General features: G+C 35.3%; 1 protein-coding gene across 1 annotated transcript; it reads right to left on the reverse strand.

Annotated features, from left to right (window-relative positions):
* Positions 1 to 5926: 5926 nt before the first annotated feature.
* LOC102601337 (carbon catabolite repressor protein 4 homolog 1-like) lies at positions 5927 to 18520 on the reverse strand. Its single transcript, XM_006361769.2, has 12 exons — positions 17970 to 18520; positions 11558 to 12281; positions 11145 to 11231; positions 10993 to 11076; positions 10810 to 10896; positions 10633 to 10719; positions 7572 to 7625; positions 7403 to 7494; positions 7151 to 7265; positions 6831 to 6978; positions 6524 to 6675; positions 5927 to 6430 (listed from the first exon to the last, which is right to left on the reverse strand). Exons 1-11 carry the CDS (start codon positions 18125 to 18127, stop codon positions 6530 to 6532), a joined length of 1782 nt encoding a protein of 593 aa, XP_006361831.1. The 5' UTR covers positions 18128 to 18520; the 3' UTR covers positions 5927 to 6430; positions 6524 to 6529.
* Positions 18521 to 21787: the final 3267 nt, after the last annotated feature.

Consider the following 21787-nt stretch of genomic DNA (forward strand, 5'->3'; position numbering starts at 1 on the left):
AAAAAATATTTTTGAAGAACTCCAAATTTGGTGTGTTCTTCTCTAAGTTTTGTGCAGTCCCACCAAAATATCCTTTTCTTAGTGTAGGAATATTCAAATAACGAGCGTCTTGGTTTGGAATAAACTAGACTTGTATTATTGAGACATATCCAAAAATCAACATTAAACACCTTATGAATTAACGAAAATCGATTTTTGAAATTGGTCTTCAAATCTGACAGTTCTTCTAACAATTGCCAGTACATCATTTTCTTGATGTAGAGGTGTCCAAATGATAAGAGGCTTGATTCTAGAGAAACTAGACTTTTGCTACTATTACATATCTAAAAATCAATGTCAAAACACATTTCGGATTGCTGGGAATCAATTTTGAAGTTGGTCTCCAAATTTGGCAATTCTTCTCGCAGTTATGTGCAATCTCACTAAAACATCATTTTCTTGGTGTAGGAGCATTCAAATGATGAGCGGCTTGATTATGGAGAAACTAGAATTTCAGTGCTATGACATATCTAAAAATCAACTTCAAAAACCTTTTTTATTGACGGAAATTGATTTTTGAAGTTGGTCCCCAAATCTGAAAGTTCTTCTCACAGTAATGGTCAATCTTGCCAAAATACCCTTTTCTTAGAGTAGGAGCATTCAAATGGCGAGCATCTTAGTTATGAAGAAACTAGACTCGTAGTGCTATGACATATCCAAAAACCAATATCAAACTCTTCCTAAATTGACAGGAATTGGTTTTTGAAGTTGGTCTCCGAATTTGATGATTTTTTCATAGATCTCCATTTTTTTTCATGTGTTTTTTTTTTTGGCAGTTGACAAAGAAGTGACTTGACCTTTATTCATCAAAATTACATCAGGAGATTCAAGTATGCAAGCCTTAAGCAATAGAGATTGTTGTTGAAGAGTGATCTAGGATGCAAGTTAAAGTGTCATACTATTAGCGTTGATATATGTCCAACTAGATTGTTGTGCAACTGTTAATGCTTGTCCTGTCAAACTGAGGCTTCGTTTCATTTGGACCGATCTACATAGAACCAGGTGATGAGTCGGGAATTTTGACTCATTTAGGACTTGTTATTCAGTGAATTAGTGTCATCAATGCTTATTTTGCATTCATAACTGATGTTAATCTGTTTATGTGCAGCCACGAATTCAGAGGGGAAGCCAGAATTTTAGGCATGTGGGTTCTAAATTTTAAAAAGGAAAACAACTTTAAAAATGACAAAACACAACTTTTGTTATTGAGATGTTAATCATGTTTGAAAATATTACCTTAGATATTGTTATTGTAAAAACTTGATTTAATAATATGAAGATTTGCGTAATTTATTTTCAAGTACTAAATTATTGTTAATAAAAAATGAACAATTTTTTAAATATAAATTTTGAACGTTTTTACTATAATCTTCAATATTGTTCTAAGTGAGATTAAAATTATTAGATTCACCGTTAATATTTTGCCACCTAAAACATATATTTTACTAGTTTCACTATGACCTTGAACCAATTATTGCCTTCAAAAGTTAAAATTTCGAAAAACAAACAACAGTTATTTAACATAATCAATTATCAATATGTAGGATAACCCTAGAATCAAAGAATAAAAATTAATTTTTGAATAAATAATTAAACAGTGTAAAAAAAATGAAAAGGGAGATACGAGAGTGCGTAGTACTTACCGGAGGGCAAAGGTCGGATAGTAGCAATCAGATTAAGTTAGAACCCTAACTTTTAAAAATAAATTTGGGTCAAGATTTTTTGAATGTCTTGGTAGAAATTAATGATTAGATATTGTTTCAGAGTATGACACAAACACTATTTTTCTGTTATTTTCATTTATCGATTTTTTGTTTTTTCTAAAAGTAAATAAATATATAAACCTACTTGTGTTATTATCTTTAGGTTAGATATTAATTCCAAAAACACTATTTTTCATTTAACATTCTGTTTTTTAATTTATTTTTATTTAAATCTACGTACAATGTCTTTGTATGTTAGAAATTAATTCCAAAATTATAGTGCTTAGTGAGTTTCGAACCCACGACGCACAGACAGAGGAACTCCGCTGGGTAGAGAAAGACCATTGGGCTACCCGCTTCACTGTGTTTGTGCAATAAATTTATTTGTACTGATATTTTAATATGAATATTGAATCTACGGAAAAGTCAATGGGTTCGTCCGAACCCCTTTTTGCTACAGTAGCTCTGCTCCTGACCACGAAGACTAATGAACAAGGCAAGGACACTATAATGCAAAAAGAAGCGAAAAAAATGGAAAAAGCTGAAGAAAAGAAAAGTTGAAGCTCGCAAAAACCACATACTCCACTCAAATATGTGAGCACCATCATATGCAAACAAGTAGTACAGAAAGGTGTCACATAAATCAACTTCAATCATTGTCTTCCCAAGTTTACCCTCTACTTTATATACAAAAACATCATAACTCATATGAAGAATTTGAACACACAAGGAAGAAGTAGCAATTAACAGATAAGCATCACCTTTTTTCTTAACACTACACTCTCCAATAAATGTATTATCATCTTCATAAAAGAGATTTTCATCCTGTCAGAAAGTGTGTCATCACACCCTAGTAGATTCTCAAATAAATGGTAGCCTTCAAGAGTGGATACACTTCCAACATTATAAGGCATTTCACTATGCGCACTCTCATGAGTTATGTCATCATCAAACAAGAGAACTTCCTTATACAGACATTCTACCTCAAGATTCTCATGAGAAAAACAATAAATGGTGTTAAAGTCTAAGGATTCATTTAAATCATAAATGCCAACCCTAGGTGAACACAAATCGATCTTTCTAGAAGAATTGACTTGGTCATCAATAGGATTAACTAGTGTAGAATCACTTTTATCACATGACAATGTACCCTCATTCAAGCTACAACTGCCAAAACTAGGTGGAATCTAATCGACCTTACTAGAAAAGTCAATCTGGTCATCTTTAGAATCAACCAGTGTTACCTCACTCACAACAAGGATATAATCATAACACAACAAGGTGCTATCAAGAACATCACAAGGTAAAGACTTATTATGCTCACATATTAACAAGATATCATTTACACTAAATTGGATACTAGCCACACAATGATGTTCCATGTTCAAGGAAGTGTACTAAGAGTTAGAATTGATACTTTGTACCTCATAGGAAGAAGTGTCTTCACCTTGGTTATCAACATTGGAAAACATATTCTCCTTTTTGAAGCTTTCAAGGACTTCGTGATCTTCCCATTTTGAGGTTCTTCGCTAGGATTTATTCCAAGGACACCTACAAAATCATTAAAGCAACTAGAGAAAAAAAAATTCCCACATCTAATTTCACCCCACACAACCTCTCATTTTTCCCACACTAGAGTTGTCTCATTTCACATCCTAATTATTCATCTTAATATTTTGCCTCAAAATTTTATGGGAGTTAGGAAAAGTACCAAGGAATCCTTGTGAAGGGTTAGAAGATCCCTTCAAGTCTTACTTTAATTTTGATGCACAACTCCTTTGGTTTAAATATCACAAGCAGTAGCTTTGCTTTGTTTCCAAAAGCAACTCCTTAGGCTCAAGTTCATGATGAGTAGCTTATTTCCCTTGCACCATAGATTTGACCTTTTCAAACATCCGTAAGCAATCATCAAAATCTTACTTCAATATGGTGAAGATAAATCTACCTGATCACAACTTCCACTTCAATCTAGATTCCACTAAAAGGATTCATAAGACATATGGGAGAAAGTATTTTATCTCACATAGCCATCATAACAATGGTACGAAGAAGTATGAGAACCTTTATATTAACAATGGAATACACCATGTCACGACCCAAAGTATATCCTAGGCATAACATGACGTATAGAACCCAAAGAGGCCCTATACGAGCCACTTCGCATACATCATGTAAGATAATAAAAATAACAATTTCAATGAAATAGTCTTATATCATAAAAGAGTTTAACAAAGTGGGGGGTGTGAAGAAGAGATGTGGGGGGTGGGGTGTAAGTAAGATTTTGATTTTTTAAATTTTTTTTACTTTAATAATTATCTGACACGCATGATTTTGTGTTTTGTTTTATTATTTTGCCATGTCAACTTTAGGGGGTAAATAAATTCATTTTTAAATAGTAAAAGTGTGTAATAGATCGTCATGATAGTTAAAGCGTGTAACTAACTTTTCGGGACAAGTTCAGGAGGGAATATATGCCTTGTCCCTTCATTTGAGTCCAAACTCAAACCGTTTGCACTACATTTAATACTTTGAGTAGGTTCAGGTTATGACTGTGATTGGTAGTAGTTATATTTAGCTTAGCCTATGAGTCAGTTGATATGAGACAAGTTGAGTAAGATGGTTAGTTTGTGGAACATAATAAGTGGGTAGCCATGAAACTATGATTAGCTATAGCATTTTTCATGTCCTGAGCATAGATTATGATTATCTATAGCAACTTATTATATTCAATCTCTTCACCTAACTTTTTGGAAGAGATTGTTGTGTTAGATGCGCCACCACATTTTGTTAGCAACACCCTTGAAGATGACCGAACAGGGAAGCAAAGAAAAAGGACTATCTCAGCTTTCTCTAGTAATCGTATTAGTTTAGATAGTAGTAACGTAGGTAACTCTAATGTTTTGTATCCGTCACTCTCTACTTTTTTGTGTAATATGCACCCTCTAGTTAGGATTGAGCCTACGGCTCCCAATCCCTGTACCAATGTAATCTAGTAATATATGTAATATCTTTGTTTACAAAAAAAAAAATTAAAAAAAACACTTGATGTGAAGTGCTACTGTCAAGACTAATATTTTCAGTTTATGGTCTATGTTGAACTCTTATATTTTTGTTTTAATTTCCTTGTGCATTTATATTATGAATGAACTAGTTATATTGTGATATTCTTTTATTAGCATATTTTACTCAGATACTGACTTGTCACATCCTTTTCGGTCAAATAATTCATAAAGAATTTTTAATGATTAATAGATAAAGCATATGCTATGTTACACTATAACTGTATTTTCACTTTTCTATATTCATCTTAACTTTGTGATTACTTGTATACATATCTAATTAAGGTCTATAATCTAGAATGTCTATCACTTTGTATTCAATTGTTTTTTGTTGCTTTCTTTTTCTTTTGTGTTGTATATGACCCTGGTTGTTGTACAAGCATAAGCATTAAAATATTTGTCAAATATTGTATTGGCTTTTTGTTAGTTCAATTGTCAAGTCACTAACAAAGTAGTTATTGCTAGGGCTGCTTATTGGATTGATCGGACGGATAATTTCGCTTAACGGTTTGGCATGTCGGATATCGATTTTTAGATTTACTAGTCCGCTACCCAATCTATAAGATACCGATTGGGTAACAAATTAGCAACTATCAGATGGTTATTGGATAGTGTATCGACTAACCTCTAATCTCTATGGTACCTTTTTTCCACTAATATACCTTACAAAAAGATGACTTTTAAGCAGTAATAAGATCAAATGAATAAATTGATTTTGATTTTCAACTGGTTATCCCATTTACATTATCCAGTGAAAGCACTTTGCCAATGACTTGATAAATTGCGACGTACTTTTCATGTGCATAGCATTAGTGCTTTTCCAAGTTATAGGTTTTAATGACTTTCATAAAATTTTAATCCGTTTACCTACAATCCAATACCATAAACCAATTTTGTGATTAGCTTATCGGTCACAATTCGGTTTTAAACACCCCTGGTTATTACATTCAAGACTATAAATATATATAAAAAACTTTTGTTCCTCAAAAACACATTTCAATAATCTGATGTGAAATAATGTTAATACAACCTGTTCCTTTCGTTGTATTAAAATTAGTTTACGATGTCAATTATATTATATTAATCATATACGCAGAAACATGTAAATCAGACATTTCCCCTGGCTGATCAAATCAAATCAAATCAATATATGTATATGCCCATTCTCATTTCTTAAAACTAACTCTCTGTCACAACTCAGGATTTTCAGCCCAGTAATGCACAAATAAAAGAGTCTGCGACCAGAATTTCCAATCAACCTTCTTGATAAAAATCAACTATCGACCACACAGAGCAAAAGTCATGGGGAAATTAAATCCACAACACTGAACCACTTTTCTTCCTCTGCCCCTAAACTTCTGTCTATGCAAGTCTCTAACTCTATTCTAACTGTGCTTTTATTCTAAAGAACATACATTGATGCAAATTTCCACTGACTTTTCAAAATTTAAAAAACTATCTATGTGATGATAAGGTAGCATAATACAAGGATCAACTGCTATCCCACCACGGACACCGAAAAAAAGAAGGCAGGGGGCCATATCATCAGCTACTATTCTTACAATGACTTATATTTGTCCTTTGGATTGTTTTGTGCTTCTATCTTCAAGTTCATCCCTCAAGCAAGACCTGCACCAAAATGAACAATTGTAATAAAAAACAACAATGGTGAACAAGCAAAATATGTATTTAAACTAAAATCAACAGAAACAAATTGCATACCCGTTGTCAGCGCCTAGTTCTAGGCTTGCAGCGAAACCCAGCTAAGAGTGCTATATGATCAGACGACCACTCTGGAGAAGGAAGTGCTGTGTCTTTTCTCAAGCTTTCCTCATCCAAGAGCTCTAACAACGATTCAACAGTTACAGAGTCGGCTGAAAGCACATATTCAAACCATCACACAAATCAGTCTAACCACAATTCTATATATAGGTACAATTAAATATAGTTATGACCACATGCCGAAACATAAAAATGGAATATAAGTCATTAATGTAAAATATCTCAAGACAGAACCATGCAATCATACCAGAATAGAATATATAATCAAAAGTCCCAAAATGATCTCTGGTGCAGCTTGTAAACAAAGGTTCGTTCGTGCCAGGATCAAGCTTCCTCCGTTTCTGATCTAGTCCAGGAACCACAGGTATTCGGGCAAAGGATGTGTAAGCACTTACCTGTACAGATATATACCAATATAGTCACAGAGCTTATTTAGTCTTCTCAACGATGGAGTCTAATACAAAAATATATATGTGCTCAGGAAGGGTAGGGTCATGGGGAAGCAAACATATCTACTATGAAAGACAATGGGGAATAGGAGCTTTCTAAAGTCACTGAAGTGGATACCAATGGCAGTTGATGCGTTAACTTTGTGGCTGGACGCAAAATACCAAGAGGGTCCACTGCTAACTCTGGATGCATTGGATCAACTTTCCCCATTGCAACAAGTGCATGAGGAGCACTGCATTGCCAAGAGCTTTTATCAGTAATGTTACTGTTCCAGCCTGATTTTTGCATAAAATGAGGAAGCAATAGAGGTACAACTCTTAACACTGCCAATGAGAGAACATGCAATTATAAATCAAGAAAAACATGGACCTTCCAGGAGCTGAATTAAAATCGCCACAGAGTAGCATAGGAATGTCAGCACTAGCAGCAATTTTCTCTAGTCCTTTTAAAAGTGTGTGAACCTAAATGCAAACAAATTGCCAATCAAGTTTCAAGACTGAGATAAAATGAACAATTTAATTTGTTATCCAATAGTAACCTGCCAAAGTCTGACATCCTTTAACTCTTGATGAACATTTACATGTGTGTTAGCCTGCATTCAGAAATGAAGGAATGTATTCAGTAGGTGCGCTAGCAGAAGAATATTTTCACCAATATTTAAGTGAGTCCATAAGAGATTCATAAGAAAAGCTTTTGGTTGCTCCAACTTTCACAATAGCATGCTGGAGACTGCTGCCTAGGCACAATACAAAATCTTGTAATGAAGAAAAGTTTTCGCCAGATCAATTGAGTTCATGTTAACCACAGCATGGTAAAACTCTTACTAAAAGGAACTAGTTCTAAAATTGACCTCCTTAGAAGAACAAAGATTCAAAGCCTTATTATTTTCTCCAGGCATCTAAGTTAAGTTACCATTATAGCAGCTGAATACCAGTCATTTCCCATGGTACTTCATCAATGATACCACAATCACAGTTAACAATACGTCAAGGATAGGGAAAAATGGAAACACAAGTAAAAAAGGCAGGTGGTACAACATAACGCATTTTAAGGTAGAGAAGAGGAGCCAGAGTCTGATAAGGCTTTGGTTTGTGTCAGCTTATCGCAACATGAGGTCCGCATGAACTAGGACTGTTTCATGAAAAGGAACAGACATATTTGAGATAAGCTCAAAATTGCCTATTGGCAGGGAAGAGATTTGACATTTTAAAGCATCTTGTTGTCAGTTACTAAATTCAGATCTGATATCACTCTCACCAATCACCAATGCCCCAGATGCACAAAGAAAATGAAAAAGGAAAGGACAAATGTGTGTGAGAGAGCATAATTTCATTTCCACCATGTGATCTGAAACCAAAGGGAGGAGTAACTTATGAAGCAAGCTATGCAGGAGGTGGCATTCTTTCAGGGGTTGCTCCAAAATTAGCAGTTTATGTTAAAGATTGTTCTTGCTTTTCCCAATAGAATTAAATGATTGAAGATCATTCTTTCTTAACTTGCATATTCCCAGAACTGTTGTACTTCACTCCTAGAGGGTATGGAGAAAGCAAATTAAGAATAAACTAACAATCCTTTTAAATAGTCCTATTTACTAGCTAGAGTTGTCTTACTTCCTCCTCAACTATTAGTCGAGATATTTTGCATGTCTGCTATCCTTTATTTTAAGAAGATGGAGATTCTTCTTTAATTCTAGAGATCAGGATACTTTCAAATATGTCAAACTGATATCACTTTAGAAACCTAAGAGTTTGATGAACACGTCTCCAAAGGACACAAATCTACAATAGTTCAAGGGCCTTCAACTACCCCCTCAACTATTAGTCGAGATATTTTGCAAGTCTACTATCCTTTATTTTAAGATGGAGATTCTTCTTTAATTCTAGAGATCAGGATACTTTCAAATATATCAAACTGATATCACTTTAGAAATCTAAGAGTATGATGAACACGTCTCCAAAGGACACAAATTTACAATAGTTCAAGGGCCTTCAACTCTGTCAACCAGAACCTATGATGAAGATGCCTATCGGTCAAAACATAAAATAAAGATACAGGCAGCAAAAGGACATGCAATATTGCCAAATAGTGCTTCACTCGAAAGGAAAACATGAGACCTACAGCTGATCATAAACATAAAAACATGAAATCTTCTGCAGATCATAAACATTAAACCGTGAAATCTTCTGCAGATCATAAACATTAAACCGTGAAATCTTCTGCAGATCATAAACATTAAACCGTGAAATCTTCTGCAGATCATAAACATTAAACCGTGAAATCTTCTGCAGATCATAAACATTAAACCGTGAAATCTTCTGCAGATCATAAACATTAAACCGTGAAATCTTCTGCAGATCATAAACATTAAACCGTGAAATCTTCTGCAGATCATAAACATTAAACCGTGAAATCTTCTGCAGATCATAAACATTAAACCGTGAAATCTTCTGCAGATCATAAACATTAAACCGTGAAATCTTCTGCAGATCATAAACATTAAACCGTGAAATCTTCTGCAGATCATAAACATTAAACCGTGAAATCTTCTGCAGATCATAAACATTAAACCGTGAAATCTTCTGCAGATCATAAACATTAAACCGTGAAATCTTCTGCAGATCATAAACATTAAACCGTGAAATCTTCTGCAGATCATAAACATTAAACCGTGAAATCTTCTGCAGATCATAAACATTAAACCGTGAAATCTTCTGCAGATCATAAACATTAAACCGTGAAATCTTCTGCAGATCATAAACATTAAACCGTGAAATCTTCTGCAGATCATAAACATTAAACCGTGAAATCTTCTGCAGATCATAAACATTAAACCGTGAAATCTTCTGCAGATCATAAACATTAAACCGTGAAATCTTCTGCAGATCATAAACATTAAACCGTGAAATCTTCTGCAGATCATAAACATTAAACCGTGAAATCTTCTGCAGATCATAAACATTAAACCGTGAAATCTTCTGCAGATCATAAACATTAAACCGTGAAATCTTCTGCAGATCATAAACATTAAACCGTGAAATCTTCTGCAGATCATAAACATTAAACCGTGAAATCTTCTGCAGATCATAAACATTAAAACATGAAACCTTCTGCAAATCATAAACATTCAACATGAAACCTCCTGCAGATTATAAACGTTCTTAACCTAAAGAACCTACACTGAAGCAAATATAAGCACTAGGCAAACTACCTTCATTTAAATGACTTGTACTCATTTATAGACCCTTGGGAATAATATTTCCAGGTCAGATGCAAAAGTTTCCACTATTAGATTCTGTTTTAACAATTTCATTTGTCGTTTCTAGAAATTTCAAGTCTTGGGACTATCTAGATTCGTCAATACAGTTTCTTTAATCTTAATATAGATGACACAGAAAGGTGCTCTTGACAGTAAGAAAAATGAAACAATACAATGAAAATCATAGAGAAAACAGCATGTCAAAAGCACAGGCAACTTGAAATAATAGTAAAATGGTTGCTGCACGACAATGAAAGTGGCTGAGTTTATTCCAGAGATGTACAGAACAGAACACAGAAGTTAACTCTAAACAGAAACGTGAAAGGAGCACCAGGTTCCTTACCACACAAACAAGTTGACGCTTCCCAGGGTTGTCAACCCCCTGGTTATTGAACTTTGCTTCCAGAACCACAATAAGTGCAATATTATCCTGTCAAGCACACACTAGTGAGATATAAGCCCAGTCCTGAATGAAAATCGTCATAAGCCAACAAGGAACGTGACAAATTCGACAAGATACCTTCAGCAAACGATTTAATGCGGTCTTCTTTTGGGCGCTGGGTACTAAGGCTTCAGTCAAAGATTGAGCAGCTTTGTTGAACTCAACCTGCAACAAGCGCATACAAAGATTCTTGTTACAATATCAATGCACAAATTGTGTTATTAGTAAATCCCTTCTCAGGAACATACTGTGCTTCCATACCTCATATTTTTTAACATGTGCGAATCTATCTCGGCGGAAAAATGTGGCACAACCATCAACGGTGTTGATATTTCCACTGAACACCTGTATAAAGAAAAAGTGTCATTAGAAATCAAAAACTTTCAGATGAAAACACACTATGCACCACAAACCTCAGTTGTTTTTCTTTTGAACAAAGCTTGATAACCATGTTTGTCCAGCTCAGGAGCAAAGAATTCTTCAAAGTGATCACTCTGAACCTGATAATGGAAGCATACAAGCACTAAGATACGGGTATTTATAATTCCATAGGCAATTCACAAGATCATTTTTAACATGACAACATACTGGTAAGTATAAACATCTACACTTGAAGAAAAAGAAATTCTTTAAGCTAAAGTAGCTGATTATGCAGGCATCAAATTCACAAATTCAGTCCTCTAAATTGCAATATAGAAGCAAGAAGCGACCCTCCTGAATAGCATGAAAAGATTTTTCATACCTACTGGTACTTTAATTCAAAAGATTCAACAAAATCACCTAAACAATTACATATTAAAATTTTAGCTGATGTCATAGGAGGTACCTCTTGGAGGCAAACAATGTCTGCACGGTAGCCAACTATTTCACGCAATAGATTTTGTCTCCGGTAAGTCCAAGCAAGAGCCCAAGAGGGGCAATAACTGTACAATTCATTTGTTGCATATGCATCAGACAGAATGTTGTATGAGAGCACAGTAAAAGTTCCTGAAGATGATAAACGACTATCTAAGTCCAGATGCAGTGGTATATCAACTCCACTAACTGAAATCAAGCGACGTGGAGTAGGAGATGGAGCAGGAATCACTCGAGACATCATGGTACTAGCATTTCCAACAGATAATTTTGTTTCTGCATTGATGATAGCACATTCAAATTTAAGGGTGTGACCAATATCATCTGCAGATGGGGTGTAAGTTTTAGAGCGTCCAACTTCAAACCAGGTTTCACCACCATTTCTTTGACTTACTACTACAGGATATAAAGGTGTTGTTCCATTTGTCAAGCTACCGCTTGATTGCGAAGAAGTCAAGCTTGTATTAACACCAGATCCTGTATTTTCCTCATTTCCATTTGCATTCACAGCACTAGCAGCACGTTCATGCAGAAGACGATGATGCTGCCATGCATCTGAGAAACATTTTGGGGAGCAATGGTAACTCTTGGCAACAGGGATTTTGGCCTTCACACATGCAAGGCACTGCAGCGTAGCTTGCTCAGATGGATGGATGCTGCACATGGCAACATTTTTATCACTTTGTATTCGGTACCTGCAAAAAACGAAGAATTATCAAACAAGTAATGAAAAAGGAATTCAATAGATATTGCTTTTCTTGGCAACAAGGAGAAATGACAGCTCAAATCACATCTTTTTAGTGGAGAAAAGTATCAATTCAGTTAAAGAGCCAAATAGCCAGTGTCAGAGTCAAACTGACACTATTAGTCAAGCAATAATTTCCATGATATCAACTATAAAATATGGAACCCCAGGAAGCAATCCAGTACCCACATGTGGTTGATTTCTAAGAAGTTTCCTCGGTGCCCAAATGTGGTTGACTGTTTCTGGGATTTTCTGAATTTGTTTATATGACCGAAAAAATCGTTCTGGAGCCAACCAATCATAGCCTTTGAAGCTAGGGGATGGGTCCACCCTCTACCCTTCTACACCTAAATACTGGACTAAGTTCGGTTAGTTCAGGGCTTGGACTTGTGACTAGATACAAGTACCTCAACAATTGCAAAATGAACCAACCCCTGGGGGAAAAAAGAAATTCATACTTTAAAAAACAAGGACTTTGGAAGCATACATATTTCCATATTACAAATACACTACGTGATATAAAATCTTGAGGAATAAACCATCTTAACATAGTCATACAGGCCTGATAGCAATTAGAAACGCACTTCAATACATACATACATATATATATATACATACATATATATATACATACATACATATATATATATATATATATATATATATTTATGCATTTGAAGGTTTTAATTCAAATTTAACAACTTTTCTTATACACTGCTTCAAATGGGAACTGTGTCATCCATCTGAACAGGACAACTGAATGAATGCCACTGACCAGTGTGACCGGTCGATTAGTGGCCATTCATAATATCCTAAACATTAAACATATTTTTTGATAGATTCCTAATCATTAACATATTCATCCACAACATCTACATAATTCTCTGACTGCAGTTTTTATTTAGTGTCTCTTTCTGCAAGACAAAATTCATGGCCGGCATTGCATACATCTTAGAGCCCTGTTTGGATTGGATTATTTAAGTGTTTTTAAGCTAAAATAGCTTTTAAGCACTTTTGGAGTGTTCGGATATCAAAAGAAGTGCTTATGAGCACTTTTTTGAAATGAAAAGACAAAAATAAGCCAAAAGTCATAAGTTAGAAATTCTAACTTAAGGCTTTTGTCTTATAAGTCAAAAGCATTAAGCACATCCAAACAGGCTCATAGTGTCTTATAAGCAAACTGTTTTTCTGTTTATTGACTTCATACTTGTGTACATAAATAATGATTTCACACGTCAACAAAAAGATGGAAACCAACAAGCTGCAACACACTAAGCCCACATAGGGACTTTCCTTAATAGGTGCACCTATGGCAATTGCACAAAAATAGAGATGCACATTTATTTTAGGTCGACTCAAGGAAATATAAAAATTAATTCTCCAAAGTTTAAATGAAGAAACAAGAATGAGAAACATTTTAAACATTCTACAGTTACGAAATTCCAAGGGCCAAAAACTTTTTAAAATGGTGCACAGTACCGTGTTCTATCATTAATATATGAAGCAACTTTTATTGATCTTTTTCTCCCACCACCAAAATTCAATTACTTATTTGCAGTTCTTCAATAAAGAAAAAAAATCTGCAGTTATCCAAGTCTTCCTTCACGATCTACCGTGTCATTTGTGTCATATACCTGCACCTAATGCTTACACCAACAATGCGAGAACACATTCAGATGGTAACATGTCTACCAACTATTATAAACATAAACCACCTGATCTTATGATAAGTATCTCTTAATGCAAAAGATAAATTTAAAAGAAAGTTAATGAGATATAGGATACAAATATTATTAAGAGAAGATCATAAAAATGTTATTTTCTTCTTTAGCTTATTTTTATCTAAGTTGCTCAGACTTGAGTGTGGGTATCCGATACGGGTGCGGATCTAGAGGTCGGATCCTCTATGATCTAAATTATAAGATTCGGGGATATGGATCCATGTATGGATACGGGTGCTGGGATTCAGCTAAAAATAATTCAAATATCTAAAAATAGAGTTATAAAACCTAAATTATGAGGCATATCTTGGTGTATGCCTAGCAAGATTGATGAGACTCTATTCAGTTGGGAGATGGCTAGAGTTGGGGCTACAAACAGAGAAAGATGGAGGATGATCCCTGCTAGTATTTGGTGGACTATATGGAGAGAGAGAAACGAGAGATGTTTTGAGAATAGGAGCAACAACTTGCAGGAAGTAAAGCTTAAGTGTGTTTTGTTGTTCTGCTTTTGGTGTACAAATGTCTACTCCAATGAAACTGAGTCAATCATAGATGTTTTAGGATCCATTTAGATTTGGTTCAGTTTTTGGATAGATTATACTTCCTTTCTGCTTTTGTAAATATGGTTTTTCAGTACTACCTAAGTACTAAATGAAATACAAATGTTACCAGTTTCAAAAAAAAAACCTAAATTATGAGATATTATGTGAAAAAGTTGAGGAGACAATATTGATCAAGAGGAGTTTCTGAAAGGAGATAAAAGGAAAGGGAGTGACAATAGAAACTTAAATATACAAGGTATTTCATTTTCTTCAATTTCACCTTACTTTTTATTTCGATTACAGAAATCATTGATTCTGTCCAAAATTACTCACTCAAATTTGGTCAAAGTACCAAAACCCATTGACCAGATCAGATACGGTCCCACACCCACATCGTATCGACATGGGTGTGGCACCGAAAGTGAAGAGTCCGAGCAACTTAGATTTTTATAACCAAGAAATCCCTGAGTAGCTGGAACACGGTTCCTTTTCTTTTTGTTTGTGACAACGAAAATGTTACATTATGTATTGCTTGTTTAGCTATTTAGATCATAAGAGCCTATCTGGGAACTTGACACTAGGATAAGATCTAGTGATCTAATCAATCGTACTTCTCTATGTTTTATTTCAGATCTAGTTCAATTCAATTTGTATTTAACCTTTGTTGTGCAAAAAGAGGATGTAATAAGGATTTCATCTTGTCTGTGGCAGATCTACTCATCTGGCTAGATTATTGAAATAAAATGGAAAAGATGATATTTAAGTATACAACCTAATATTTATGGAAGTACATATAAAAATAGACCCTTTTGCTGATTAAATTGCGAAACTATATCAATTGTTCAGTCGTTAAATTTTAAATTTAGGAATTATGCAGACATGTACTACAACATATAGAAAAGTTCCCAAGTCAAAGGTCATTAGAGAAGAATAAAAATGCATAGTTCCTCTAAAGGCTATTATGTCATGTCGTCCAGACCATCCACCAATGCATGGAAGCTTTTGATAAGTGGAATGCGTGGAATTCTTTCAATCCAATTTAGTACATGCACAATACCAAAAAAAGGGAAATTCCAGTTACATCATCTATCATATTTCATCGACAAAAAGGATCACGTCGTACAAATAAAGTCATGATTCCTTCAGAAAAGGATTATGCCCTGGAACAATGGAAATCAGTTTTTGGATTATGTTAGCTCCTCAAGTCCTGTCTTGGGAGGTAGACTAACACTAATAAACTCAGTTCTAGATGCTCTTCCTACATATATGTTATCTATCGTCCATGTAACTCAGTCAGTAGTCCAAAGGTTGGACAAAATCAAAAACTTCATGTGACAAGTCAATAAGGAAAAAAAAGAATTTCACTTGGTCTAATAGAACATCATCAGAAGCAAGAAACATGGTGGATTGGGTATCAAGAACCTCAAAAACCAAAGCAAAGCTCTTAAGGTGAAGTGGCTATGGTCTATGGAGGTACCATCACGAGGACCAAGCCTTCGGGTACAGGGTGATTAAGAGCAAGTATGAGGAATTGAATAAATGGGTAACTAAAGTGGATAATACTCCCTATTGTGTTGGCCTCTGAAAATCTATTAGAGTCTTCTGGCCTTTCCCCAGTAATCAGTCAAATGTCAAGGTTTAAATTGGCAGTAAAACAGTTTTTGGGCTAATAAATGGATGGGTGTTGAGAGCCTCAAAGATCTTTTTCCAGATATCATTGCTTTGGGCCTTTGGCTCAACATCAAGATGAGATTGTTGCTGGAATGTAGTCACAACAAGGTTGGGATTTGGTCCTTAAAAGAAATTTGAATGACTAGGAGATTCCCAGAATGATAGAACTTTATAAGTTACAGGAGAGTTTTCAAAGAACACAGATAGGTGAGGATTTATTTATGGGGTCACAACAAGGATGGGATTTGGTCATTCAGATATTTCTTCAGTGAGATGATACACATAAGATATTCATAGTTTTATCCTGCTTTGAAGAAAATCAAAGTTCGACCTCGGATTATGCTAGTTCCCTGCAAGTACCAAGAGATCTTAACTAGTGTTATAGGAGAGTCAGATACTTTCCTAAAATACACATGATGTGGTATGTCGCACCATATATTTACCTCTATATTTTACATAACTATTAGTCATAAACCAAAATTAATTCCTAAAGCTAAGAAAAGAATGATTCTACCCTGTTTTTCTTATTAATTGATATGGTTTATTCATTAATTTCTTCTTCCTTTACTTGGGTTGATGCACTTGAGCCAAGTATCTTTCGAAAACAGTCCTTCTACATCCACGAGGTAGTGGTAAGGTCTGTGTACACTCTAAGCTCCCCAGACCCACTTAGTGGGATTTCAGTGGGTATGTTGTTGTTGTTGTAAGCTAAGACAAAAAATGAAGTTAAGCTTTGCCACAAATGTCTAGATGTCTTTCTGCCAAAGGGGACTCTGGGCTATAGCAAATCAAACAACTTGAAGTAGGATTTCCTTCATTAGATCAAATACACATCAAATGCTCCTATGGCTAAATACAACAACTTAATTTTACCTCCTGACGTGAATCAGTCCCATCAGAGCTCTATTTTCTTTTCTTTAAAAAAAAATAGGAAATGGTCCTACCATAGATTGTGAAAGTAGATGCACCTAACATCATTATGGTATTTTGTCACAGCTTATCAAGCCTCAACACATTTCCAATTATACCCTGGTCAAACTTTTCAAATGATTATTTGAAGGATTGGGTTGGGGGTTTGGAGGAAGGGAGGGCAGATTCTACAATACATTTTTTATAATGGACCAACTTGCATGCACCACAAGTATTTTGCAGGTACTTGCTATCTCCCACTAGCACAACTGCACAAGTGTTGGGTAACTTTGCCCGCAGAAAATTAGTCAAATGGGAAGAAATCACCTAGTATATTTTTTGTCTTTATTGAGATCTAATGGAGTTTTCAATACATATCTGGTTGTAATCATATTTCTTGAATGAAAGATAAGGAGCAATTTAAAAAATATCTACAGAGATACTGCTTTCTTCCAGAGCATATAACATTCATTCTACTAGTTCAAACAGACTAAAGCCACTCTTGCAAGTAGACTCACAGTCACAACCGTAAACTATCATTGCCAATTTGAGAGGAATTAAATGGAAACCAATGATCATCATCTCCTTGGAAAAATACAGCGAACAACTAAATATAATGTCATTCATGAGCCGCAACAAAACTTTATAAACCAAAAACAGAAGGTTTGACAAAAGAAAATGAGGAAGTCACCAAACATTCTACAAGAAAATCAGTTCAATCCATAGATTATACTCATTCCTCTGATTGAAAAATAATCAAATAAATATAAAGAAGTAGAAGAAGAAGAAACTAACCACTTATATCTCAAGAAACAGCCGTAAATAGGGGCGGATTCAGGGATATCATCAGAAATGAGTAATGAATCAGGACAACGCAACAAAACATAGGGGGTAAGTTCACAGCCTACAATGGGAATGTCAGACGGGAGATGCACCCGCACCACACTCAGCATTGTTCTCCTTCTTGAAAAATATTGAAGTTAACGCACTCTTTTCTTTTTCTCAACACAACTGCAACTTCTCCTAGTACTAAGTTTAAGTGAGAACAATCCAAGATATATTGGAGATGCGGCGTATCCGCCATTCAACAGACTTCTGCACCAATCGCCAGTCTTCTTTGCCCTCAATATCACCAACAGAAAATAGTATATAATATCACCAACACAAAATTTGGATTAAAATCGAAGAGATCTTCAATGAAAATGGAAATGAGGACAAACTACAGAGAAATCAATGAAGATTCAAATTGTTGTTAAGAGACAAATAGAAAACTTTAGAGAGGGGAGGGGAGAATCGATTGATTGGATGTGATTTTAGGGTTTTACAAACGGAGAGAGAGGAGGGAAGACACTAGTCTCAGCTTTTCTAATTTTTTCTATATATATATATATATTAAAAAATAGTTAAAAGCCCTTAAATTTGGCATAATTTATTTTGGAGAACTTTCGCAAATAGCCACTATAATAAATTCAATTATGCTTCATACTTATAGTTTGCATATTTATGGGTTGTAGGTACGGTTTAAGCTACCTCGTTTGTATAATTCGCGGATTTGTATAATTTCGTATGTTTGTATAATTTGCGGGTACATTTGTATGATTCAGTTATTTTTGTATAAACTCGAATAAAAGCATGGCTGGAATGTTCACTAAATCTGATGCCCAACAGAGGGGACTTATACTCCTATGAGGGCACGTAGTTGTGGGACTATGAGGGCATCTTGAACCCTAGTTCACTCGGTGCTAAGTCTACTCCCAACTGAATATGTATATGACACAAATGTAACTGAAATATTGAATAGCTCAAAATACTGATATGCAATCTGGGAATGCAACATTTTTTTATATACTGATAATGTAACATTCGAAATCTGGAGCATGATTATTTGTTTAACTAACTTAACAAGTATAATTCGTGAACTAAGAGAATTTATACAAATTAGGGTTCTGAGTTTCATAAAAGGAATTAAGCAAACTTTCCAAGATATAAGCTATTTCAATTTAGGATACTACAACATCTAAATCATAGTAAATATCTGAGGTTTTAGAAACCCTAGGGCTAAAAAAAAATGGAGAATCAAGGAACTGACTGAATTCTAGGGACCTAGTGGATAAAAGGAACCCAATAGTGAAATCCCACATACCTGGTGACGAAATCTACAAAGAAATCCTTTGATTTCGGGGATGAAAGTTGAAGAACACAATTGCTTGTTCTTGAAGGAAACTAACGCCTCTTTTTCTTCTTTCATTCTAATTTGGATAATTTTTGGAGAAAAAAGGTTTTGGGTAGGTTCTGACTAAATTATTAGGCTTAAACTAAGTAAAATAACGTAGTTTAAATTCCCAATGCATAGGGGAAAGGACCAAAACGACCCTGACTTAAAAGCTGACAAGGCCCACCCACAGAGCCACTGACGGACCGTTAACAGAACCACGGTCCATCGAGTGGGTTGTGGTTGCTGGAAAGTGCCTACTGGTTCTGTACCTCCCTGCCACGATCCACTTCACGAACCGTGTAAAGGACCACGGACCGTGAAGGCCACTGTGGTTTTTCACTTGGGCTAGGGGTCTGTTGGTTTAGGATGACGGACCCATCCACGGCTCGTGGTGGGAACCGTGGTCCATCACGCTGGCTGGGTGTGAACCACGAGAAGGTCGACGGACCGTCGTTCCTTCATGATCCGTGAACCCTTCCGTGGTTCACCCAATTTTCTGTTGTTCAGGTCTGCTAGGTTTCTGAGGTGTTACAACATTGGTCTGACATAGCTTCAAGCAAGATAACTATGTAGCAGATACATTAGCTAAGCAAGGATCCAGGGTAACAACCTATGACAAGGCTATCATTTTGCAATCTCTATCGGACTATATCAAAGGCGAGCTTGCTAAAGACAAGAATGAAGTTATCTCGACTAGACTAATTAGGCCATCTATATGTAATAAGTTAGCTCATTTGAGTAACATTGCAGTAATTACTAGCCCGTCTAAGGAGTATGTTCTAGCTAACTCTTCTGTAATTCCTTAGCATATATATATATATATATATATATATATATAATATTGTTTTAACCAACAAAGAAAAATATGGCTGTTTGCAACAAATTTTAAACATATGGAAAATAAATAAACCACAAAAATAAAATCTAAAGAAACATAATTTTATTCATCAAGATAGCGGGTACAATTACTAGGATGATTTAGATTTGACCTTTATAAGAATATTTCATGTCTTTTGTGGAATATATTGAGGTCTTGATCTCTTTATGGAATTTTTGAGATCGCCTTTTATGGGAATTTAGTACCCTTTATATAGGCATAAACTAAGGTTTAAGGTTGAGTAGCCTCCAAGAATCATAATTTGAGTTGAACACAATTAGTAGAGTCCCAACTCGAATTAAACACATCTTGTAGAGTCCCACAAAATTTCAATGTCTACAAATGTCCCATGCTTCAAGGCTTGTTGGAGTGTAGACTTGATGAAACTCAAAGACGAGGCTTGAAGTACTCATTCTTCCACCTTTGCAGCTTCAAATTTTCAGATTTGATTAAGAGAGAAGAGATGAAGGGTAGATTTGGTCCCACTGGGCGTGCCAATTAAAGGAGCACCTTTCTTCATGAGATGACCGAATGGTTGGCATCGTCCTGCTAGGTTTGAGATGAACCTCCTCAAGTAGGCTAGCTTTCCTTGGAGACTTTTTAACTCATGAATATTTTGAGGCTTAGGCATCTTCGATATTGCATCAACTTTGGCTTGATCAATTTCAATTCCTCGATGTCTCACAATAAAGCCAAGGAACTTTCCAGAAGTAACTCTGAAGGCACACTTCAATGGATTCATCCTTAGTTGATATCTTCGAAGCAGCTCAAACACCATTCATAAGTCTTTCAAATGATCGCTCCTCTTTCTTGATTTTACCACCAGGTCATCCACTTAACATTCAATATTTTTATGAAGCAAGTCATCAAATATATTTTGCATAACCCTTTGATATGTAGCACCAGCATTCTTCAAACCAAATGACATCACTTTGTAGCAATAAATACCCTTAGGCGTGCAAAATGCGGTGAGTTCTTCATCCTTTGGAGCCATGCGGATTTGATTATAGCCAGAAGAATCGTCCATGAATGACATCGCCTCATAACCAGTGGTGGCATCAATCATCAGCTCCGGAATGGGAAGAGGAAACTCATCTTTAGGACATGCATTATTAAGATCTCTAAAGTCAACACATACTCGAATTTGACCATTCTTCTTCTTCTGTAACATGATTTGAGGAGCCTACACTTTCTTCATCTTCATCGCGCTCCTTGGTGTAAACCACGGTGTGAGCCTTTGCCTTAAGCTCCTCTTTACATGAAACTACAAGTTCCACTCGTCGCCTCATTCTAGAAGGAATCAAACTTTTGAAATCCTTTCGAACCAAATGTGAAGCAGGCGTTGTAACTTTAAAATAACTTATCAGATTCTTGTTTTTCTTCAATGGACCTAATCTCTTGAACACAAAAGTTCTTGCAGTCAATTCTCCGAGTCGATCAAAGACGGAAAGCTTTCTATTGGGAGAAGTAACATCATCTTCACAAGTTATATGATTATTGCTTGCTCTTCTTATGGAGATG

The sequence above is a fragment of the Solanum tuberosum genome, unplaced genomic scaffold (genome assembly GCF_000226075.1).
Source record: "Solanum tuberosum cultivar DM 1-3 516 R44 unplaced genomic scaffold, SolTub_3.0 scf00369, whole genome shotgun sequence".
In the NCBI taxonomy this organism is placed as follows: Eukaryota; Viridiplantae; Streptophyta; class Magnoliopsida; order Solanales; family Solanaceae; genus Solanum; species Solanum tuberosum.

Coding starts and splice junctions, on each gene's coding strand:
- LOC102601337 (XM_006361769.2), bottom strand. CDS start 18,127: ATGCTGAGTGTGGTGCGGGTGCATCTCCCGTCTGACATTCCCATTGTA. Junction 10,720..10,809: donor CATTAAATCGTTTGCTGAAG/GTATCTTGTCGA, acceptor TGTGCTTGACAG/GATAATATTGCACTTATTGT. Junction 7,626..10,632: donor AGCGTCAACTTGTTTGTGTG/GTAAGGAACCTG, acceptor TTCTGAATGCAG/GCTAACACACATGTAAATGT.